Source organism: Peromyscus leucopus, chromosome 17 (genome assembly GCF_004664715.2).
Source record: "Peromyscus leucopus breed LL Stock chromosome 17, UCI_PerLeu_2.1, whole genome shotgun sequence".
NCBI classification, from domain to species: domain Eukaryota; kingdom Metazoa; phylum Chordata; class Mammalia; order Rodentia; family Cricetidae; genus Peromyscus; species Peromyscus leucopus.
The window spans coordinates 9,452,307-9,464,509 of NC_051077.1; the positions used below are offsets into that span (position 1 = coordinate 9,452,307).

The 12,203-nt window shown below is 45.0% G+C and overlaps 1 protein-coding gene across 1 annotated transcript in view; it reads right to left on the reverse strand.

The window, feature by feature from the left end:
* Atp7b (ATPase copper transporting beta) overlaps positions 1-12,203 on the reverse strand; it is a 77,465-nt gene that overhangs the window by 26,000 nt on the left and 39,262 nt on the right. Inside the window, exons 2-4 of the mRNA XM_028860942.2 lie at positions 6,963-8,214; positions 2,855-3,112; positions 1,256-1,419 (exon numbers count right to left, since the gene is read on the reverse strand). Coding sequence (XP_028716775.1) covers positions 1,256-1,419; positions 2,855-3,112; positions 6,963-8,214 — 1,674 coding nt within the window. The remainder of the gene's footprint in view (positions 1-1,255; positions 1,420-2,854; positions 3,113-6,962; positions 8,215-12,203) is intronic.

Here is a 12,203-nt window from a genome sequence, read left to right on the forward strand (position 1 = left end):
GTCAGCTGTCTTCCTTGAGTGTGTTCTACTATTTTTATCAAGGCAGGTATGTCTCTGAACCCAGATCTTGCCAATTCAGTTCTTCTAGCCACAGGGCTAGTCTGTTTCCTTAACACTGGCATTACAGGAAGTCCTCCAGGCCCGTCTGGCTTTGTGTTGGGGAACCTGAACTCTGGTCCTCAGGACTGCATAGTAAATGCAATATTATTCCTGAGTCATCTCCCCGTTGTCTCTGGATCTAGGTTTTCTGTGCAGTGTCTCAGTGGGGCCAAGGTATCTACTATGTGTGATGAGGTCCTACAGGATTGCATCAGGCTTCCTCTCCATCTCGTGATGCCTGCTGTAACCAGTAAATATTAACTCTGCCCTTTAGCACGCAGCCCCAGGAACCAGCACAAAGGGTAGGGCACTTTAGGGAATACCACTTATCAGGAGCTCGATGTACCTCACGTCCTCCGTATTTTTTCTTCAAACATTGACTTTCCATTAATGGCAGAGACAAAGTACATAAGGAAGCAAGGGTAAAATAATATTACTCAATTTGTGTGTGTGTGTGTGGGGGGGTGTCTTTACATCTCCCTTTGTTTACACGAATGCATTTTCTACAAACATGTTTTGAACAGAGGATACAGCAAATACCAGAATCAGCCTATGGCTTTCAATAACTTCCTGACACACAGCTATACTAGCAGATGTACAGAAAAACACCGTGGGAACAACCACTCCCTGAGGAATTCACCTCCTACTGCTTTAGGACTCTTGGTCACTCGTCCTGTAGACACTGGTGTGCCTACGAGTCCTCTCCATCTTTGTGTTGTTTCATTTTGGGGGAACTGGGATGGAATCCGAGGTCTAAAGCATCCTAGGCCAAGGTCTACCTACTCCAGCCCTTGATAGATCATTGACTGGAGCTCACTACTCTGAGGACTTAGGTGTTCTGTCTAGAAATACCTGCTGGAAGTTGAGCTTTGGACTTGAAGGAGTGTGTCACAAGGAGCCTCCCAGTTTACCATGCTTACCACAGCCCACCACTCATGCCTTCTCATGGCTAGACTCTTATGCTCACCGTCTGTCCCTCTTGACCCTGGTTATACCCAGGAGAATAGCCTGCTCTCACTCCTTCCCAGACTAGACAGGTCGAACCAAATAAAGCATACAGCCCAGCAGCCAGCAAGTATGAGGACAACACCCGTCATAAACTCACCCCTACCCCCTCCAAAGCCGGCACCCTCTAGGTGACAGCCACTGTACTTACAATCAGTTCAATGTCACCTTCAGAGGTTGTGTTGTCCTCCATGATTGTTGCTTCAAAGCCCAGGTCCTGGATGAGCTGAGCTATTCTGGGTGGTTGGATGACCTCTGGATTATACTTGACCTCTGCCTTTCCTGACATCAAGGCGACCAACACAGAGAGAATACCTGGAACCATCGGGTCACAGCTGAGACTGGGCATGGCAACCGGGCTGCCATTGTTGTCAGCACGGTTTAACCAAGAAAAACAGCCCCCTCCGAATCCTCTAGAGCACGAGCTCTCAAAATTGGCTGGGCATGAGCATCACCTGAGGAGCCGTGAACAACTTTTGATGCCTCCTAACACACCAGGCACCTCAGTATCTCCCAGTAAGTACCAATGTCATTTTAAAAAGGTTTTTCAGGTGATTCTAACTTACATCCAGGTTAGTGAGCTACTGTTCCAGAACAATGGGTCTCAGACACTAATGGCCATGTGAGCCACCTGAGGACCTTGTTAAATCAGACTCTGATTTGGTGGGTCTGAGACTCCCAATGCCCATCCAGCCCCTGGGGACGCCAAGCCTTTAGAAGGCATGTAACATGTGCATCAAAGCAAGGCATGCAGCTGCAGTGGTCACAGCCAAGTCACGAGAAGGCCATACTTCTCTCGCCCTTTCTGGCATACCAGGGGAAAAATAACGATTTTCAAAAGCGGCTTTATTTATGACTCTTTTCAAATTTTTAAGGATTTCCAAAAGTGCAAAGTGGAAAAACCTATAAACCATACAGCTAATACTACTGAATTAGTTTAAGGAGAAGAGTCATGTTCAAGTAAAGGGAAGGTGGGATAGGTTTTAGAAAATGCACCATAAAGGATAGAAGAAAGAAGTTCAAGTCAGGCACAGAAACATAAGGTCTATGAAATTATATCTTAACTGCAACCAGACCACTGTTGACAAAGGCCCTTCCGCAATACACCCCCATTTAGGAAAACCCAAGAGCTGTGGTAATTTTAAAGAGTGAACAGAAGGCTGAGAAAACAGGGCACCCTAAATTAAGACTGAAAGGGCTGGGGGTCAGAATAGAAAGTCTCATGCAGCACTGCCTCGACTCCATTCCAGTGGTACAGGTAGAGTCTCGATCAAAGTATTTCCAAACAAAAACAAGAGCGAGATCAGGTAAGGAGCAATATTATAAACATCACCTGGGGGGCAAACCCACCAGACACACTATTTATAGCCTCTGTCATCAACAGCACAGTGTATCCAAAACTGGACATTTTAAGCACGGGCTAGTGTATTCTAGAGAAGGACTGATGGGATGTGGGTAGGAGACTGAAAACACTGGGAAGAGCTAATTGAGAAGAAATCTTTCCATAGAACATACCATGATCTTCTGACTAGACGTTCATGGCTAATGTACACAGAGATACACTTTGTGACAAAATGCTTCTTAAGGGACAGAATGCCAATCACACAGGGATATAGACAAACATCTACATTATCATGTGATAGGCTTGCTGCCAGATTGTCTGGGTTACTGATAAATACAGTCTATAGAGAGTTGATACGAAGATACGAAGCTCTTCCAAGTTCAACATGGTCCCAGGCCTCTCTCTTACCTGCATGTCTCTTAAGGCTCCTTTCTATGTTTGACACACAGGATGCACAGGTCATGCCTTTGATGTGTACAAAGCACTTCTGTGGTGCAGCTGTTCCTGGGGATGGTGGGGTATCTGATGAGTGGCCAGGATCACGGTGTGTGGGGTCCCTTCCAGTGTTGGAAGCCATGTTCTGTGCAGACACCGGTGGACCACCCATGCTATGTGGCACAGATTTACCAGAGCTGAGGTGTCTGGCAGGGCTGACAGGAAGGTTTTCTATAATAAAATGTGAGAAATAATTAGAAAGCAATTTCGCTTGTTACAACAGGAGGTTCAAACGGGACAATATTCGGATTAAAGCTCCTAGAGAAGTGGCATGGGGAGTGGTATTTCCAACACTGCCTCTCCCTCCTGTGGCTTTTAGCTTTCTCTGTCAGTGACAAGCATCACAAATGCGTCCTCCAAGCCTGCGCTTTGTGTTGTCTTCTGATGATGTCTTTTGGTAAACAAAGTTCATATGTTAATAAAAATCAACCTTCACAAATGCTTACTTCTATTGATAGATTCCATCTCAACTTGACAAACATATTCATGCAATCTTCCTCTAAAAGCCCCAGAAAGTTTCCCTGTGCATACATGTGATCTGTATGTGTGTGTGTGGGGGGGCACATGTAAGTGGATATACAGGCATGTGGAAAACAGAGGTTGATACCACGTGTCTACACATGTAGGGGGTACATGTGGGCATAAATACATGAGGAGGATGCAGGTTGATATCACATGTCTACACATGCATGGGGGGGTACATGTGGGGATATGGAGAATAGAGGTTGACATCACGTGTCTTCTTTGATTATTCTTTACTTTATTTACCAAAGTAGCATCTCAGTAAATCCAGAACTAGCTGGAAAGAAATCAATGTTCTTCCATAGCCTAGAAAGACTACCATCTTTTCCCCAGAGTTCCAGTGACATGAAATGGGGAGATAATATATACATAGACTGCCTCTTGGCTCCATAATGTCTATTGATCTTGTCTGTCTACCCATGGACTACTATAGCATTTTCTTTCTTTTTTTTTTTTAATGCACAACTTAGTTAGAATAAGATATACAAATCTGAAGGGTAAGTACTTCTCCAATTCTAAAAGATATTAAATTAGCTTCCTGCTGCTACTATAACTATACATTGCCACAAACTTAGTAGCTTAAAGATCACAAAGTATTAGAGTATTCAAATCAGTTACACTTCAAGAGGTTCCCAGCCCCATTTCCCAAATGCCTCATTAGTTGTCACATCAATCTAGTTGTTCTTCTGAATGAATCTCACATGTTTGTCAATACGTGTTGCTCATTTTCTGTACCTGCTAAAGAACCTCCACTGATCTTAGGGTTTTAACAGCTCTTCAGCATGCAAGTACTACATTCATAAGCTCACTGACAATTTAACCTAACTGAAAACTGCCCATAAAGGATGTCCAGTTAAAGTTCATTTTCAGATAGATCATTGCCAGACTTCTTTATTGCAAATATATTGTCAATGTGAATATATTTATGCAAAAGAAATCACTGGGTACTTATCTGAAATTCAGCCACGTGTTTGTATTTTTATTCACTAGATCCCATACTCTAAGCATCTCTTGGGCTTAGTGACTATAATCCTCACAGTTCTACCTAATATAAATTAGTTCTTTTCTTCCTATGTTTGCTCAATCAAGTTCAATTACTTTTAATATGTAGTTCCGTGGTCATTTCTCTTTTGCTGTCAATAACCTGACTGTACCATTGAAAGAGTAAGCCTTACCCAAAACAGTTTATCCTGAGCCTATTCAATAGCTCTTTGGAGTACAAGATTTACTGTTCTGTTATTATCTTTATTGACTTTGTTTAAACACACACACACACAAACACCACATTCTTTCCAGGGTGTGGAGAACAGGACATGGTAAGAAAACAAAACAGCCCTTGGTACAGAGAACAAAGCGTGTGGCCTCTGCATTTCACAGGCTGCACCTGCCGGGGTGGGGGCCATGGTGGGGTGCAGAGGGGAGCCGGTAAAGTATTCCAGGAGAGCAGTGGTCAGAGGACATGCAGTATGGGAACCAAGTCCAGAGGCCCTGGGTGCTGCTGGGACTTAGCCCGGGTGCTCTGTTGGTGGCTCCGAGGGCCAGCACACACACACAAAGAATAGCAGCAGGTTCCGGGCAAAAGGCTCAGTGGCCACTATGTTCTAGCCCAATCTGGAGACCAGGCCGAGAACCAAGGTGTTTTACAACATCACCACTCACACAACTGTCCCCTCGGCAAATACGCCTGCCGGCTACAGTCCCCACTCAGTAGACTGAGGTTAGGATCGCTTAATCCTGCCCGAAGTGTGTGACACTAGCCTGGGCAACAAAAGGAGAGTGGGACGGCGGAGGCAGGGATGGAGAAGGGAGGGAGGGGCGGGAAGAAAAGAACGCAAGTACCCGTCCTTCCTCATCTTAGGCCTCTGGGACATGTGACTCTGCCCCTGCTCTGCATGTCCCGTCTACTGAAAGTCTCCTCAACCTCCTGATGAAGGCTGGGCTCCTACTTTCCTTGTGTGTAGAGGACTGCTCGCCTCTCCCTAGCTCACTGTGATAGAAGCTGCTCAACTTGGCTTCCACGGCCTCTCAAGCTAATACAAGAGGCTGCCCTCTCCTCCAGCTGCCCCTCCGGAAAACGCTACCTGTGCTCCTGACCCTACTGAGTTCATCTCACTCACTTGTCCTCCAGCACTCCCTCACTTCCATCGACATCCCCAGCTCCACACTGTCCTTCGGCATCAGGGAAGAGTTCATACCAGGCCCGACTTCTCCTCCAGGGCTGTTTCCCATCATACACAGCCCTCATTCTGACCCAAGCCTGGTGGCTCTGACCTCTGACTTCCTGATGTTCTGGGTCAAGAACCAGCCTCTGGTCCTGCTCAGGTCACTCTGCATTCCTCCAAAGCCCCTCCCAAAGTACCGACTCCACTGCCCAAGGCACTTCCGACACTCTCAGAGCCTTCCTTCGCTATCTCCCACTTCCCACCATCCACCATCCAGGAAAAAAACCACAGCCTGGACACACAGATCAAGCAGTAGTTTAACTCTTCCTCTACCACAAGGAAGCTCTCAGATGGACTTTCTCATACAGCAGCCCCACAGCTAGCACAGGCCCTGACCACACGGTATGCAGAGGCATTCAACTGATGCTACAGTGCTGGGTGGGAAGGAGGGGCAGGGGAGGCTGCCACTCAGGAAGCTCCACCTGATAATGGGCCACCTCAAAATGGGATCCCTTCCTTGTGAGACCTGTCACACCCACCCTTACTTAAAGGCTCTAATAGCCATCAAAAAAAAGCAGAAAAAGTCATTGTAAAATCCTACCCTTAATTTCTACTTCAAACAGACAATCCTTTAGGTTTTGAGGCTTTGTTTGTTTTTTTTTTTTTGAAATGGGGATTAATGTAGCCAAGACTAGGCTTGAACTTGCCATCTAGTTGAGGAAGCCCTTGTCCCTGATCCTCCTGCCTCCACCATCTCCATAAGGTCTGAAATGCAATGTGCCAGGAATGTAATGTGCCACAATGCGTGGCATTTTGTTTTTCAGACAGGGTCTTGCTCCTTGGCCTAGACTGTCCTTGAAGACATGTCCTACTGCATCAGTTTTTTGTTTGTTTGTTTTGATGGTCTCTCAGCCTCTTACGCATTGAGTATAGGCATGTGCCATAAGACTAGATAACGTTCTATTGCTTTTACTTTGCTTTGTGTAGGAGAGAAATCTTCAGAGAAAGTAACAACTGTTCCTTCAGTAAGAGAAGAGTCTAATGGTTCTACAATGATGGTTTCTAGAATGCACACTCAGAATTCTCTAGAAGAGGAGCCCAAACCAAAAGTCTATCGTTTGAGCGTCAGCTGTGTGAGAGGCAGCAACTGGAAATTGCATTTCCACTATCCTGCTACTAACAATGACAAATGAGCAAAGGTTAGCAAACCTGGCTGTAACTACCAACATGTGAGGCAGTGACAGGGCCCACCTACCTGTTCAACCACCCAAGAACTGCCATGGGACATCAAGAGAAGACCCCAGACATACTTCAAACGTGTACCGCCGATGACATACCAGAATTCACTGACGCCTGAAATCCCATGTCTTCTACAGCCACTCGGAGTTCATCTGAGCTAACGACTGAGGGATCATAAAGAACTCTTGCAGTCCCTTCGGCCACAGAGATGGATACTTGCTGCACACCTTTCCGCTGGGACAGCATGCCTTCGATGGGCTGAATGGACGATGCGTCAGTAATGCCAGTGATGGTGAGCACCGCAGTACTGCCTGGGCCCTGCTCCTGGTGTCTCTGGGAGGAGCCAGGGGAGGGAAAACTGGAAGACCCACTCTGGGGCTCATCCCCCTCTACCCCATCACCCCCCTCTGCTCCATCGGGAAGAGAAACTTTAAAGCGCCCAGGTGGCAGTGCCTCAATGGCCGTTTTTAGGGACAAGGGGGTGATACAGGAAGGGTCATACTGAATTTGGGCAGTTTTGTTCTCCAAGGACACTCGAATATTCTGAACCCCTGGGAGTTGGCCTATATTTCCTTCAATATTCAAAACACACGATTTACAGCGCATCCCATCTATTCTCAGTTGGAGGGTGACCATGTGGCTCCCTTGGTGCCCCAGGGTCTCAGAGTTATTGGAATTCTGGTTCAGAGAAACTATTGGTCTCTTTAGGTTAATGCTCTCCAACTTGTCTACATCAATTGGTCCCAGCCTTAGGGGAGCTGTTCTGTTCTTGATAGCAGCTTCAAATCCCATGTCACAGATGTGGTCCCTGAGGTCTTCAGGTTGAATGAGGTAAGGCTGGTATGTGATGACTGCCTCTTGGTTGCTGAGGGAGACTTTGATTCTCACGACCCCTTGCAGTTTCCGGATCTTGCCTTCGATGGAGCCGACACAGGATTGACAGGTCATGCCCTCTACCCGGAGCTTGACCACTGCATCCTGGACTGGGGAGGACCTGGAAGGCCAGGAGGCTGCCTTTCCTTCTGCAGCACTGGCCTCGAAGCCCATGTCCTCAATCTGAAGACAAATCTGCCGCAGGTTCGTGACTGAGGGCACATATTTGACCGTGGCGCTGCCTTGTTCCAGAGAAACCTTAATGTCCACAATGCCTTTCAGACTAGAGATTCTGTCTTCGATGGACTTGACACAAGAATGACAAGTCATGCCCAGGATGCTAACCACGCTGGTGGTGGCTGGGGATGAGGAGCAGCTGCTGTCCAGACCCCCTTCGTAGCCAACATTGTCAAAGGCGAACCTCTGTTTCATTGCGTGTTCCCAGGGACGTGCAGGCAAGGCACGTTTAGATGAGACCTAAAAGAAAAGGAAAAGGCAGTTTTATCCTTAAAACCAAGTATTTTTCGTAGGGATTCCACACTTGCACTGCCAGTCCCATAAGCACCCACTGCCTGAGGGAAAGTCATGAGGCCCTCCCCCAGGCTCCTGAAGATTGACTGTGAATCCTATAACTCTGCAGAAGGTCTGCTCCTGGGCTTAGAAATCCTGCTTAACCTGAGCGGAGCTGGAACTACTCCTGAAACCCTGTTTGAAGATCAACAGTAAGTTGCCTAAAGACCGACTGCTAAGCCCACACAGCTGATAAACCACCTGACAAAGTTGTGGGAACCGGAAACACAGCTGGAAACAAGAGAGAGAGAGAGATAAGGTTTTCATAGCAGGCGGCCCAGTACTACACAGCTATGTACTAGGGGCCAGCTGGGTGAGCCCACCAGATCTTCCCTACAGGCTCCACCCCCAACCCCTGGACCCAGCCTTGGTCCCACAGCCAGTGCCCCAGCCTCATCTGGTCAGCCTTAGTTTGTGCTGCCACCAACCTCCAGGCTTCGGCCAGGGCACACACCTGGGCAGCCGCCCAGACCCCTCCTCCTCCCACCTGATCTCATCCCCCTCCTGAGCTACATCCAACTTCCAGGCCCAGTCTGGCCCCATATATCTTGCACTGGGATTCACCCTGGTGAGTTTGCCAGCTGCTCCCTGCCACACGACTCCCTCAATCCCCAGATCTAACCCAGGTCCAAATCCAGTGCTACCTCCTAGTCTGGTCCCAGCCCACGCCACCCCCAACCTCCAGACTTGGACTAGAATACACATCCTGGGCACCAGTCCACCCCTCTGTGCCCACCTGACTTAATCCCACCCACATCATATTTAAACTTTAAGCCGAACCCAGCCCAAACATCCTGTGCTGTGTCCCAGCATACTATGTCCATATGGGACCCAGAACTAACAAAAGAACTCCACATACCCAGGTCTCATGACAAAAACACAAATATGAAAAATCAATACAGTATTCCAATCACCCCCAAATCCACCAGTCCTACAGAAATGTTCTACAATGAGGATTACCTAGATGAACTGCAAGAAACAAAATTTAAAATAAGCATAAACTTCAAAGAATTCAAAGCTCACCCCCAGTGACACACTTCTTCCAACAAGCCATACCCACAAACCTTCCCAAACAGTTCGACCAACTACAGACCAAGCATTCAAATATATGAGTCTATGGAGGGAGGGGGTCATTCTCATTTCAAATCACTACAAAGATGGAACTGAAAATCTCAATATCCCAATGAGAAAACTCAAGGGAAAGTCTTACAAGTAGAATGGATCAAGTAGAATATAAAATATCAGGGTTTGAAGATAAAGTAAAGGATCAAGACTGACCACACAAGCAAAGAGTATGAAGGAAAAAAATTAAAGCATGGGGAAGGAACATGCAAGACACTATGAAAAGACCAAACCTTCAAAATAGTCACAAGTGAAGGAGAAGAATCTCGGGTCAATGGTATAGCCCAGATCTTTGAAGAAAACTTCCCCAAACTAAGGAAAGACACACCTACTCATACAGATACAGGAAGTAAATAAAACACCAAATAGACAAGCCCAAAATAGACAATGCCCACAGCATAACACTAAGTATGCAGAACAAAGAAAATGCAAGAGAAAAAAACACATGTCATATATTAAGGAAAACCCATCAGAATAAGAGTTGATTGCTCAATGCAAACTCTGAACTGCCTGGAGTAATATGTTAAGAATTCTAAAAGCCCACAACTGCCAGTCTAGACTACTGGACCCAGCAAAACTATCTGCCATAGTTGAAGGAAAAGGAAAGCTTGCCGTGCTACAAACAGACTAAAAGAATTCACATCCAGCAGACCAAGCCTACACAATAGAAGGAAAGCACCACTTAAGACAGGAGAGGGAAATGAGCACAGCCAAGAGCGTGGAGAAAGGAAAACAAAGGAAGCTGTAATTACTGAAACACACAGTACAACTGAGAACACAGACAACAACATGACTTCGGTAAACACAGACTCCAGTAATAACTATAACTAGTAATAGTCTCAACTCTCCAAACCAAAGACACGGGCTGACAAAAGGGACTAAGGGAAAAAAATCCACCTTTTTGTTGTCTACAAGAAACTCAGCTTTAAAGACAGGTACAAGCCTTAAAATGAAAGGGTAGAAAAAGTATTGCAATCAGTAGGACCAGGAAGCAAGCAGGCGTCACTATCCTAATAGCTGAAAAAACAGACATCAAATAAATAAAACTAATCAGAAGAGATGAAAATGAGAAAACTTCATTCTAATCAAGAGAACAATTAGCCGAGAAGACATTACAATTCTAAACATAGACACAACAGACTCTGAGGTACTCAATTTCATAGAAACTGTACTGCCGGATTTAAAGATACAAATTAAAATCCAATCCATTAACAGTAGATGATTCCAATAGCCCACTTTCTCCAATAGGCCATCTGGACAAAAAAATAGAGAAAGAAACATCAGAATTAATTCACACCATACATTACAGATATTCACAGATATTCACAGAATATTCCACCCAAACACCAAAGACTACACATTCTACTCAGCAGCACAAGAAAGATTCCCTAAACAGACCACATCCTGAGACAAAAAACAAATTCTTACAAATTCAAAAACGGAAATCCCTCCTCCTATCCTGTCTGCCCACAATGTAATAATATTTAAAAATTGACAGCCAACAAATTTCTAGTAAATACACAACTCGGGGAGATTAGACAACTCATTACTTAATGAAGAATGGGTCCAGAGAAGAAATGAAGAAGAAAGAAAGAAAACATTTCTTGGAACTAAGTGGAAATAGAAACACAACACAACAAAACCTCTGCAACACACTGAAAGCAGTCTCATGAGGGAAATTTATAGCCCTACGTGCCTACATTAAAAATCAAAAGAAGGCTAGAGAGATGGCTCAGGGGTTAAGTGTACTGGCTGCTTTTCCAGAGATCCTGAATTCAACTCCCAGAAACCACAAGGTGACTCAAAAGCATCTATAATGAGATCCGGTGCCCGCTTCTGGCATGTAGATCTTTAAATAAATAAATAAATAAATAAAATAAAAAATAAAAATCACACACAAATAAATGACTTAATCACACACCTCAAGAATTTGGAAAAACAAGAACAAATCAAGTCCACACCTGGCTGATGGTAAGAAATACTAAAAATCGGAGCAAGTATCAATGAAATAGAAAACAAAGAAACTAATACAAAGGGTTAACAATGTAGAAGCTGGTTATTTGAGAAGATAAACAAGATTGATAGATGGTTGGCCCAACTAACCCAAAAGAAAGAAATTATGAACCAAATTAAGTCAGAAATGAACAAGGAAACATCGCAACAAAGATCAAAGAAATTCTGAATATTATACAGAAACATTAAAGGAGAAAAAAAAAACTACTCATTTAATGGAGTTGGAAAACATAAAAGAATGAATTTCTAGATTCATCCAAACCACCAAAGTTAAACCAGAAGAGATCAATAACCTAAATAGATGCAGAGCAAATAAGGAGATTGTAACAGTCATAAAAACGCTTATGATTTAAGGACACCCCTACCCCTCACCCATGAAAAGGCCTTTAATTCATGATCTTCCTCTTCCTGCTACAAAAGGGGTGGGGGCGGAATCTGTATCTTCTCTTTTCTGTATTCATTTCTTCAAATGTGGCCTTCTCACACCGAACTCCTCTCCTAAGCCTCACAACAGCCTTTCTCTCCTTCTCCCCTTCCCATATTCATACAATCCCCTCCCACCTCATAGACCCCAATATCTCCTTGCATTCATGTTCAACCCTCAACCCTACAACTTTACTCCCTAGTATCTCCTTAACTCCACTAACTTCCTGTTCCCATTCCTGTACTTTGAAAGTGGACCCCACCCTATACTCCTTTCAGCATACATGTGTTAGTTTGAATAAGAATAGCCCCCAAAGGCTCATATATTTGAATGCCTG